General features: G+C 45.3%; 1 protein-coding gene across 1 annotated transcript in view; it reads right to left on the bottom strand.

The window, feature by feature from the left end:
• The window catches only part of NEMP2 (nuclear envelope integral membrane protein 2), a 303,451-nt gene that overhangs the window by 208,393 nt on the left and 82,103 nt on the right, over positions 1-12,955 (bottom strand). The window contains exons 2-3 of the mRNA XM_085648796.1: positions 1,007-1,122; positions 611-842 (exon numbers count right to left, since the gene is read on the bottom strand). Of these exons, the coding sequence (XP_085504922.1) occupies positions 611-842; positions 1,007-1,122 (348 nt within the window). The remainder of the gene's footprint in view (positions 1-610; positions 843-1,006; positions 1,123-12,955) is intronic.

The raw sequence follows: 12,955 nt of genomic DNA, 5'->3' as shown, positions 1-12,955 counted from the left end.
TGAATAAGTACATTTGGAGGTCTACAATGCCCATACGTTATCATACTCAAGGCAAAGGTATCTGTTGGCTCTTTGTTCTATGAATGCAGTTATTAGTATATTTAGAGGAGTACTTCTGTGAGAGTTATGTATAGTCTTAGCCTACACCAACCTGTCTTCTTGAAGGTTACATTTTTTTAATGTTTTAATTTTTCTATAAAAGATCAAGTAAACCAGGCAGGAAAACAGTGACAAATTCACAATAATATGTCACAATTAAGAATATTAGTAGAATTCGATAATGACAAATTGAGACACATGAGGAAGTACAATTGGCTCGTCAGTGTAATAATACACATTAACGTAGGAAAACCTACACACGTTAGTTTTAAATTAAGCCTTTAAAGGTTGTTTTTTTTTTAAAATATACCATGACTTTAATGGCTGTAACCTTTGAAGAGAACTTGTCACAAGCAGCAAATATGAGTGCAAGTAGAAGCAAGTTAAAATATAAACATGTATTCATGTGCTGTTATAATCCTGCCTTTAATTAAAATTTTAAATATAAACAAGCACGGTATCAAACATCTTCTTAACTAAAACTTTAATGTAGAAAAATTCTCCTACTTACTGTTCGTCTTCACATGCATTGTGTAGGAGGAAGACTGGTCTGTTGGTTGCACTTGGAAGCATGCGTCATCATCATACTGATTTAAGTTTATAATCCTCTCTTTACATTCTTCCCACTGCCAAAGGTTCTGCAGTGCACATTTTACAAAGACGGAGAGATTGTTTGGATTCTGACAGTTCACTTCATGTGACGTGTATGCAACTGTGAAGGTGTCTGTGCTGTTAATTGTAACCTACGCGGGAAAAAAAGAAAATGAATTAAATTGCACTATTTTACATAAGCCTAGCTTGTTAAATGGTTGTTCGCAAATGTACATACGCTCCATAACATCTGAGAAGCTCTTACCAGTCATTACATATACATTAAATATATATTACTGACAAGGTTGATGTCTACCTGGAGAGTTGACCAGATGTTCTTCAACTTCATCGCTTCTTTTGGAACATGGCAGAAACAGTCACTTTTTTCGCTGATAATAGTGGCGTTTTCATTAAAACGTTTGCACCCTTTAACTAAACAAACACAAAACAGCATTTAGTTCATGGGTGCTCGCAAACTTTCTGTCAGGGGCCAAAATTACAGTGTGGTTTGTAGCCGCACCGGTAGGGGTGGGATCAGTGGAGGGCGGGGTCTGGGGTTAGAATAAAAAAAAAATCAAACCTGTTTCAAAACATTAGACAATGGGACAATGCTGTATTAACTACAAAGAGAACATTCCGATAATACATTTTTATTAGCAGACAATAGCAATCTTAAGAGGTGTTGCATAGCTTCATACACACTTTGACCACAATTCCATCACAATCTCCCTCTCTCAGTCAGTCTCTCTCTCTCTCTCTCTGAGTTAGTCAGTCTCTCTCTCTCTGTCAGTCTCAGTCAGTCAGTCTCTCTCTCAGTCAGTCAGTCTCTCTCTTAGTCAGTCAGTCACTCTCTGTCAGTCAGTCTCTCTGTCAGTCAGTCTCTCTCGCTCAGTCAGTCCTCTCTCCCTCCCAGTCTCTCTTTCTCAGTCAGTTTCTCTCTCTCTTAGTCAGTCTCTCTCACTCTCTCTCTTAGTCTCTCTCTGTCAGTCAGTCTCTCTCTCCCTCAGTCAGTATCTCTCTGTTAGTCAGTCTCTCTCTCTCTCTCTCAGTCAGTCAGTCAGTCTCTCTCTGTCAGTCAGTCTCTCTCTCTCTCTGTCTCTCTCTTTCTCAGCCAGTCAGTCTCTCTCTCTCTCTCTCTCTGCCAGTCAGACTCTCTCTCAGTCAGACTCTCTCTCAGTCAGTCAGTATCTCAGTCAGTCTCTCTCTCCAACTCTCTCTCTCACCACTCTCTCTCTCACCACTCTCTCTCTGGGGGGCCATGGGTATATTACCTGCAAAGCCCGCGGGCTGCCAAGCAGGGCCTGCCGGGCCACTGGCGGTCTGCAGGCCGTACTAGGAGTACCATGGATTTAGTTGTTACAAAACTGAAAATAGATGCATTTCTAAATCAGTTGGCAGCGTCTAAATAATTTCTCAGTGTTGAGAAGTATTTAAGCTGACGCACTCACACAAAACTTTCGCCCGCTTTGGCACCAATACCTGCCTTTACCAATGGGTATCCGAGGGGCGGGGGAAGAGCTGGGGGCACTGACTTGTCAATGGTAGGTTATGAAGATTTCATAATTCACTCCTAGGACAGTTTGAAAGGTTTGCTGAATTTGCCAAATTTAGGGCCAGACGTACGGCCGTTATTTGCATTCGCAAAGGGGATTTTGGCCCCTTTGCGACCGCAAAATAGGTCAGCCTAATGTACTAAACTTATTTTGCGAGTCGCTAATCAATTAGCGGCTTGCAAAATAGGGATAGCGACTCGCTATTAGGAAGGGGCGTGCCAAGGGTGTCCCTTCCTAATAGCGAGTCCATAACCTATGTATGAATGTTTTGCGACCGAAATTGCGGTCGCAAAACACTCGCAGTTTACCACCCTTCTCAGAAGGGTGGTAAGGTACTTGCAAACGGGAAAGGGTCCCCAGGGGACCCCTTCACCTTTGGGAATAGATGCACGAGTAATTTTTTGACGCAGGCCTGCCTTTAAAAAACAAAACTGAAATGTTTCATTTTTTTTTTTTAAATGCATCCCGTTTTCCTTTAAAAAAATAATACTGCTTTATTGACAAATCAGTCCCAGACATGGTGGTCTGCTGACCCCAGCAGGCAACCATCCCTGGGAGTGCCAGCCATTCCCAATAGGGTCGCAAATTGCGACAACCTCATTAGTATTCATGAGGCATGCAATTTGCGACCCCATTGGGAATGGCAAACAGTGTCTGGGATACTGTTGTACATAGCATTTTATGCCTCGCAAATTGCGACTTGCAAAATGCTATGGTCATACATCTGGCCCTTAGAAAAGTACTAGGGCCAGATGTACGAAGCATGCATTTTGTGACTTGCAAATTGCGTCGCATTGCGCACCCATTTACAAAGGGGAACAGGTCCCCTGGTCCCCCTTCCCGTTTGCGAATGGTTTACCACACTTTTGAAAAGGGTGGTAAACCGCGAGTGTTAAGTATATGCCATTTGGCACGCCCCTTCCTAACAGCGAGTCACAAACCATATTTTAAGAGTTGCTTATAGGTTAGCGACTCGCAAAATATGGTTTATACATAGGGCTGACCTTTTATTGCGGTCGCAAACGGGCCCAATTCCTGTTTGCGACCGCAAGAAATGGTCGTATATCGCCCCGTAGTTTTCGTGCACTTTTATTTTTTTTTGTAAAACCTTTTAAATTCTGTCAAGTGCACAAACGCTACCACCTTTGTAGCTTTCAGACTGAGGAAGCTGTTGCAACCTCCTATCTGACTTTGTGCCCACTCCTTGCTTTAGGGTTACTTCAGCGCAGGTTTCACCGAGAAGGGGAAGCCGAATATCACCTTAAACTCCATCCTTACCACTGGCCGTGAAAAAACCAGAATAGCGAAAATTAATCTGAGAGCTAATAAACTCTCTCAAGTGCTGGCGACAGGATCAATATCACACGGGGACATAAAGAAAGGGGGGAGAACCCTTGCAGGTGCTCCCAAACCACTCGGGGCCTTCTGCACGTCAACCCCTTAATGTATACTTTTATGCATGCAGTCTCCACACTCACTGGGGGGTGGACCGGATAGGAGCGAGTGAAATGGGTTTTTAACCCCAGGCCTGTTGGTATCTCGAGCAGCGTATCCATGAACTCTGACCTCGGCCACCGTAGCTTGGCCTAAAGGGACAGTCGTTGTCCCTTTTCCATCAAGGTTTACCACAGTACGAGGAGACAAACACTCAACAAAGCTTGACGCACCTTTTAAAGAATTTTAATATGATTTCTACGGGAGAAGGAAAAATACCAGGCGATTCGGAAATCACAAAGTGATGGTAGGGGTGCAGTGGAAGCATGTCAAAGGTATAGGACTCAACAGCTTTCCTACCCAAGTCTTCTCACCTGTTCCAGCTCACCTCACTCATTCAACCCTCTTCCTTTTGTCTCCTCATTTCCGTCATCATTTATTACAATCCCTTCCATGGCACAAGACAGGAGTATTACAAGGCAGAAATGAAAACCATACATGCAGTGGCAATAAAAAACAAACATAGTCAACGCCAACAAATTTGACACTTAAAAGCAATAAAAAAATCATTCTAAAGTCCAAAACAATTAAAATAAGGGATCACTTTGTGTATACAATTCATAGATAAAATAAAACATGCATTCCAATGGAGGCTAAAGGTTACACCCAAACAGCCAATAGAAAGAAAGCGAGCACTGCAGTGGTGTAGCATTGAAGGAATAAAATTATTTAACAAGTCTCCCTTCCAGCAGGTAATAGGTTTAATGAAGGGAAAGTTGTTTTAAAGAATTAAATAACATTTAAATACAGTGATGTGAGAATACTGAGGGCAGATAATTAAATTAGACTTTTCCTAACAAAGAAGCCTGTGCCACCTTCCCATGTACGGTGGTATATGAACACTGCAACTGTGTCACCCCCTCATCTAGGCCAATAAGAATCTTGTCACGCCCCTTGCCTAAACTCCCCCAGAAAAATGGGTATTAGAGCTTGAAAACTCCAAGCAATCAACTGCTACTGATACAACCGAGACCAACGATAGATTCAACAATTGGATTGAGAACACATTAGATCTTGTTCTCCCCAAGAAGTGTTCCCATCTGAAAGCAGGGGCGTACAGAACCCCTTGGTATTCCTCCAAGCTCCGAGTGCTAAAGCAGATTTGTAGGAAACGGGAAAGAGCATGGAGAAAGGATTTCTCCCATAAGAAATCAGAACACAGGGAAGCCATAAGATCATATAAAGCTGAACTCAAACTGGCCCAGGCTAATTATTATGGGGAAAGAATTTCCCAGGCAGCCAATTCCCCCCGTGAAACTTCTTAAAGTTCCTTCACTCCCAGATAGGCCTGATGCCACTGGCCAACGTTGCAATAAACTCGCAGATTATTTTTTTAATAAGATCCAAACTATCTACTCATTATTCCCCCCTGAGGGTAGCCTAAACAATTGCCCAGAGGAGGCGAGTCTACGTAGTAGAGACCACTATCTCGAGGCCTTTCCTCTGATGGACTGTGACTCACTTCAAACCATCTCGGCACTCTTAAAGAGCGGGTCGCCTAGTGACCCAGCTCACCTAATATTCTGAAACAAGTGTCCAAAACAGTTTTTCCGGTCATCCTTGATTAAATCAATGCCTACTTTTCTACTGGAGTGGTCCCATCCTTGTGGAAAAAAGCAATGGTGAAGCCTCTTTTGAAAAAACCTAGCTTGGATCCAGACCTACTTAGTAACTTTCGCCCTATCTCGCTCCTTCCAGGGATTAGTACAATAGCAGAGAAATATGTCAACGCGGAACTCTCGACATACCTGGAATCCCACTACCTCCTCCATCCCTCCCAAACTGGCTTCCGCTGGGATGAGGCAAGATGGCGGCCGTCAGCTCAGAGGAGTGAGCTGGCTGCTCCTGTGTTCCCCCACCCGCGAGAGGATCGTTCCGTGGTGAAAGCGAGAGGACGAAGGTGGGCCTAAGTACAGTTCTGACTCACCGGCATGCTTGGATTTGCCACAACTGTATTCCTGTCTCATCTTCACAGAATTCGTAACGGATACATTATATCTGTAAGGGGCTGGCAGTGGTCGCTGGGACGCCCGGATACGTCAGTTTTAGGCAAGAGTGCTGGAGGCCCGAGAACAGGCTCCTGGCCGATGCTGGGGCTGCAGAAAAGACCGCAGAGATACCAAGCGGTAAGAAGGCCACAAACACAAGCGGCAAAACAACTAAAAGGGAGAGCAATGCCAGTACTCGCTCTAACTCTACGATTAGCCCCGGTAAGCGAACTATTCCTCAATTGTTTTCAGTAGGAAGAGGCAGGAAAAAAGATGCTCAGACCACTCAGACTTCCCAAATGGAAAATCTTACAGTGACACTGGGCTATGAGGACGGCGCTGAATCTTTGAGGTGCCAGAAAGCAGTGGAGGAGAGTTCTGGTATACTCCTGCATGTCCATTCTACCGCTGCGAGAGAGGGTAGGCCCATACCTGGCAGTAATACTGTAATGGGTAATGGCTCTGGTTTAGAGGCTCCACCTGACGGGACAGCAGTAAATAATAGTGAGCTGGAGCTTGGGAAGTCGGTGAGTCCTGATATAGCTATAGCTCCTAATTCGAGTATTGACATTGAGGAAAGAAGTGACGCTGGTTGTGTTGGAATTCTTAATGGTGCAGAGCTCTTTAGTGGTGGGACTTTAACAAAGGAGGCAGAATTGGTGGATTTAGTAGAAACGTTTTTTTCACTATCTGATCACTCAGATGTGTCGAGTGATGAGGCGTTGAGAAATGGGAAGACCCCTATGAATCGGCAAGGGGATGAGCTGAGCGAACATAGTAGTACACCCCCCGAGGACATGGGAGGGGACTCATCGGAGGGCAGTCCACAGACATTACATAAGAAAAGGGCTCTGACAGAGGACACTCAGGCGACTCTCCTTCATCTGAGCTAAATGCAGGGATTAGACCCGCTGATGAGACATATAGGTCAGATTCCATGGTACGGAGAATGGCAGAACCAATAGAAGATGTATCTCTAACTCTCATATACCAAACAATAATGACTCACAGAGAGGAAACACGAGTAGAGAGCCAGAGGACATAAAATGTCTGTTGCAAATTACAAAATTCAGTTCGGCGTATTGCACAGAGTTTACCACAAGGATAACTGAGGCAGAAGCACGAATCTCATGTCTGGAGGATGAGCTGGCAGCACAAAAAACGATGACAGAGACCCTGCGTGCAGGGAAGGATGACATGCTGTGGAAGATTTGGAGAACAGAGCCCGACGAAATAATCTGAGAGTCCTGCAAATTCCGGAGGGTCTAGAAGGGTAGGATCCATGTAAATTTATTATTGAACTGTTTACTCAGGCGTTTCCTGAACTAACCCAATGGGACTGGCAGAGAGAGGTGCAAAGGGCACATTGCTTCCCCTTTTCTATTCGGAGCCGGCCTGGTTAAGCAGCAGCAGTGCCTAAACCGAGGGCTATATTGATTTCATTTAACAACTTTTTGGCACGTGAAGCTGTATTTGATTTGGCTCGACCTGATAGAAAAAGAGCTGGGAAGGGAGTCGAGTTTTTTGTTAGACCAGACTACTGCCATCAGACGGCAGAAAAACGCTGGCAACTTCGCCAACTTATTGTACCTTTTCAAGCTAAGGGGGCCCAAGCTTTTCCATTGCAACCAGCCAAACTGAAAATTGTTTATAAAGAAAATACTAGGATTTTTACCTCTGAAATTCTAGCGAAAGAATGTCTGCAAACTCTCAAAGTAGGATAAGTAGTGAGTCTGGTCAAAGAGGGCATTGGGTTTTATATAGTAACTGTGTCATGTGTTAGAGTCTCTTCGGAGACTGTTTGTTTAGGTTCTTTTTACCTCTCTGCTTATGATGTTTTATATCCCCATCAGTATTACTATGTTATACATACATAGGGGGAAGAGAATAAGTATGGAAATGTGCTTGTTTTGTGTTTACTTGTAGGTTTCTCTCACTGCTTCCCTTTTTTAAAATTTTTAGATCAAGTGGAGTAATTGTAGATTGAAGACCAGCTATTATATGTGGGGAGTTACACGGGTGTGGGAGGCACTTTTGGGTGGTGGGAGCATGTAATCGCTAGGACTAGTAGTCCTAAAGCCTCGACGTAGGGACTGGGTGGGGGGTGGTGGTGGGGGGTTCATGTGTGGGGGGTTCATGTGGGGAAGGGCAGTAGTGGGGGAAGGGGGGTGGTGGGAGGGAAAAAAGACAAATAAACCATAGCAGCAAAGAAAGGTGTAGAGTGTCGAGAATATTTTTGTATGGCCCTGAAATAATGCTAATCTGGACTATATGGCGAATTTAGGCCTTCGAATATGCACACTGAATGTGTGTGGGTTAAATAATCACAATAAAAGGCAGAGGGTGGCTACAGAGCTACGGGTGATCCAGCCTGATGTAGTGTGTCTGCAGGAGATGCATATTCCATGGGCGAAATGCAAGACGTTGTTAGAATTAGACTATACAGTATTGGTAACCTCAAGGCAGTCAAATATGATGAGAGGGGTGGCGATCCTAGCAAGACCTTTTATCCAAACAACTGGATGCACGCTGGCCGATATTTTTGGTCGGTGGGCCATTGTGGAATGTAGGGTAGGGGAAGCAACATTTACCCTTTGTACAGTATACGGCTCCAACTTCAAAAAAGCTCTGATATTGGAATATGAAAATGGGGAGCTTGCTACATGGCCCCCTCCGCTATTTTTGTGTGGGGACTTTAATATAATTTGATGTATGAAGATCTTCAAAACTGTGGGCGGAATTACAAAGGCAGAAAATCCAGGGTATGCAAGGCCTTATGTCAACTGCTAACAGACCACGGGCTGTTGGATGCCTGGAGTAATTTGCTTAGGCAAGATCCAGGATATACGTTTTATTCATACCCACATAATAGTCTTGTACATCTTGATTATTGTTTTTTATCCTTATTGTTATTTACTGGGCTTAAAATTTGTGTGTACTCAAGGGTGACATAGGATCATGCACCAGTCATATTAGAAATTACGGCACTGGGGCGGTGTGCCGCCCCGAGAGCTTTCACTTTTGATAGAAAGCATTTGCTGGATGGTATTTTTATTGAGCATTTGAAGGCCTGAATAAAAAGATTTTTCAGATTAATCGGCACTCTGCGTCCTGGGGGATTTTTTGAGATACATTCAAAGCTGGGTTCAGAGGGGAAACACAGAGCTATGGGTTTTATAAACAAAAATTAACTAAGTAGGCATTACAGGTATTATATAATGAGCTTAAGACTGCGGAAGAGGAATTGGCGAATGGGCTAGCTGCAGGTCATAATACTGCAGCATTACAGAATAATCTAGCTAGGTGTAAGTCCAAAATAAACTTAGAACGGAGCACAGAAATTGCTATAAAATACCAAACTTATAAAAAGAGTGTCATGAATATGGGGATGCCACGGGACGATGTTTAGCCCAGAAATGATGCATAAAGGAGGTCGAACAAAGAATAACGGGGATTAAAAATGCGGCTGGGGTCATGGTATTCGACCCCCAGGAAATTCTTAAAGTCTTCTTTGATTTTTATACAGAATTATATACAGAACAGGACACGTTCTTTGATGGATTTAGGACTTCCAGCCTCATTGTGGGGCCAACTGATGTTGAGTTGCTTGATGAGCCTATCACGTTGGGGGAATTAGAACAGGCTATAAATTCTCTTGCAGTAGGGAAAGCTGCAGGCCCTGATAAACTGCAGTTGGAAATTTTTAAGACCTTCTTCCAAGATATTAAATCTGATATGCTCAAGGTGTTTCAAACGGCACAAAAAGGGGAGATACCGCGATCTTGGGCTGAGGCCAATATCTGTATTTTTTTTTTTAAAGGGGAAGCCGTCTGAGCTACCTGGGTCAAACTGTCCAATCTCTCTTCTCAACTCCGACGGTAAAATTTATGCAAACATTTTGGCCACACGTTTGGCAAAAATTATAACACCAATAGTATCCTTAAAACAACACGGTTTTATACCTGGAAGAGGGACAGTGGACCATGTGAGTAGAGTAGTGACACTCTTTGATGTTGCACAGGTAGAAGCTAGAGAATTAGGGCTGATTTTACTTGATGCTTTAAAAGCATTCGACCGTGTGTCTTGGAACTTCTAATGGAGGGGCTTACAACAAATAGGGTTTGGGAAGGGGTATATTCAAGCCTTACAGGCCCTATACTACCTCCCAACGGCGAAAATATGCTCAATGGGATGCTTTTCGGAGACTATCCTGATTTCTAGAGGCAAACGACAAGGGTGCCCATGTTCACCCCTTTTATTTGCGCTATACATTAATCCCTTTATTAATATGTTAGAACGGAGTAAAAAGATTATGCCTTTTAATGTACGACAAGAGCAGTTCTGCGTAATGGCATACGCCGATGACATCGCAATTGTTCCGTCCAACCCATGCCTTGCAGTTCCCGAAATAGAATTTTTAGCGCAGAAATTTGGCGCGGCATCTGGATACAAATTAAACACAGCCAAAACCCAAATTTTATGTACGAGTCAAGTAATGGATAGTGATTCTAGGGTGGTTAGGAAAGCCACATATTTGGGTATTATGATATGCACTTATGTAAAAGAGATCGTAGAGGTCAACTGGGCCGATATTATTTGGGGAGTTAAACAGTCACTCGAAATGTGGGAAAATCTGCATTTGTCATTAATTGGCAGAGCCAACGTATTGAAGATGAATGTTTTGCCCCGGGTTATGTATTTTTTTTAGGGCAGTGCCTCTGGAGGTATCAGGCAAATAAATCCAGCATTTACAATCACTCTGTGCCAGATACATGAGGGCCCCAGGGAAACCTCGAAGAGCTGCGTGATATATGACCCTATCTTGAGAAAGAGGAGGGTGGTCTGTACCTGATTTTGCTTTTTATTATTATGCCTGTCCTAGGAAGCTTGTTTCCGGTCCAGGGAAGGCATGGCTTGGCAGTTCGGGCTGGACTGTTCCCATGAGGCACAGGGTCAGACTGATTTGCATATGGCTATGTCTGAACTGGGGTGGCAGAGTGGGCTAAAGAATGGTGATGGATCAAACCCAGATCTGTTGACTGGGTGTGAGTGTTTGATTGGTTCTGATGCTCCATCCATCACCACCCCCTTTTGTACTGCTTTGTTCGCCATAAGTTGGCAGGGTATGCTCAGACGTGAGTCCCTTGCTCACTTTGCCACTGGATTCAAGCAAGCCTGGCTGAAGACGGCTGAAACGCCAGAAACCGGTCCTAGGAAGCTTGTTTCCGGTCCAGGGGAGGCATGGCTTGGCAGTTCGGGCTGGACTGTTCCCATGAGGCACAGGGTCAGACTGATTTGCATATGGCTATGTCTGAACTGGGGTGGCAGAGTGGGCTAAAGAATGCTGATGGATCAAACCCAGATCTGTTGACTGGGTGTGAGTGTTTGATTGGTTCTGATGCTCCATCCATCACCACCCCCTTTTGTACCGCTTTGTTCGCCATAAGTTGGCAGGGTATGCTCAGACGTGAGTCCCTTGCTCACTTTGACACTGGATTCAAGCAAGCCTGGCTGAAGACGGCTGAAACGCCAGAAACCGGTCCTAGGAAGCTTGTTTCTGGTCCAGGGGAGGCATGGCTTGGCAGTTCGGGCTGGACTGTTCCCATGAGGCACAGGGTCAGACTGATTTGCATATGGCTATGTCTGAACTGGGGTGGCAGAGTGGGCTAAAGAATGGTGATGGATCAAACCCAGATCTGTTGACTGGGTGTGAGTGTTTGATTGGTTCTGATGCTCCATCCATCACCACCCCCTTTTGTACCGCTTTGTTCGCCATAAGTTGGCAGGGTATGCTCAGACGTGAGTCCCTTGCTCACTTTGACACTGGATTCAAGCAAGCCTGGCTGAAGACGGCTGAAATGCCACAAACCGGTCCTAGGAAGCTTTTTCCGGTCCAGGGAAGGCATGGCTTGGCAGTTCGGGCTGGACTGTTCCCATGAGGCACAGGGTCAGACTGATTTGCATATGGCTATGTCTGAACTGGGGTGGCAGAGTGGGCTAAAGAATGGTGATGGATCAAACCCAGATCTGTTGACTGGGTGTGAGTGTTTGATTGGTTCTGATGCTCCATCCATCACCACCCCCTTTTGTACCGCTTTGTTCGCCATAAGTTGGCAGGGTATGCTCAGACGTGAGTCCCTTGCTCACTTTGCCACTGGATTCAAGCAAGCCTGGCTGAAGACGGCTGAAACGCCAGAAACCGGTCCTAGGAAGCTTGTTTCCGGTCCAGGGGAGGCATGGCTTGGCAGTTCGGGCTGGACTGTTCCCATGAGGCACAGGGTCAGACTGATTTGCATATGGCTATGTCTGAACTGGGGTGGCAGAGTGGGCTAAAGAATGCTGATGGATCAAACCCAGATCTGTTGACTGGGTGTGAGTGTTTGATTGGTTCTGATGCTCCATCCATCACCACCCCCTTTTGTACCGCTTTGTTCGCCATAAGTTGGCAGGGTATGCTCAGACGTGAGTCCCTTGCTCACTTTGACACTGGATTCAAGCAAGCCTGGCTGAAGACGGCTGAAACGCCAGAAACCGGTCCTAGGAAGCTTGTTTCTGGTCCAGGGGAGGCATGGCTTGGCAGTTCGGGCTGGACTGTTCCCATGAGGCACAGGGTCAGACTGATTTGCATATGGCTATGTCTGAACTGGGGTGGCAGAGTGGGCTAAAGAATGGTGATGGATCAAACCCAGATCTGTTGACTGGGTGTGAGTGTTTGATTGGTTCTGATGCTCCATCCATCACCACCCCCTTTTGTACCGCTTTGTTCGCCATAAGTTGGCAGGGTATGCTCAGACGTGAGTCCCTTGCTCACTTTGACACTGGATTCAAGCAAGCCTGGCTGAAGACGGCTGAAATGCCACAAACCGGTCCTAGGAAGCTTTTTCCGGTCCAGGGAAGGCATGGCTTGGCAGTTCGGGCTGGACTGTTCCCATGAGGCACAGGGTCAGACTGATTTGCATATGGCTATGTCTGAACTGGGGTGGCAGAGTGGGCTAAAGAATGGTGATGGATCAAACCCAGATCTGTTGACTGGGTGTGAGTGTTTGATTGGTTCTGATGCTCCATCCATCACCACCCCCTTTTGTACCGCTTTGTTCGCCATAAGTTGGCAGGGTATGCTCAGACGTGAGTCCCTTGCTCACTTTGCCACTGGATTCAAGAAAGCCTGGCTAAAGACGGCTGAAATGCCAGAAACCGGTCCTAGGAAGCTTGTTTCCGGTCCAGGGAAGG

The sequence above is a fragment of the Triturus cristatus genome, chromosome 3_2 (assembly GCF_964204655.1).
Source record: "Triturus cristatus chromosome 3_2, aTriCri1.1, whole genome shotgun sequence".
Classification (NCBI taxonomy): domain Eukaryota; kingdom Metazoa; phylum Chordata; class Amphibia; order Caudata; family Salamandridae; genus Triturus; species Triturus cristatus.
The sequence above is the reverse complement of the archived record's forward strand: the minus strand, read 5'-3'. Positions and strand labels throughout refer to the sequence as shown.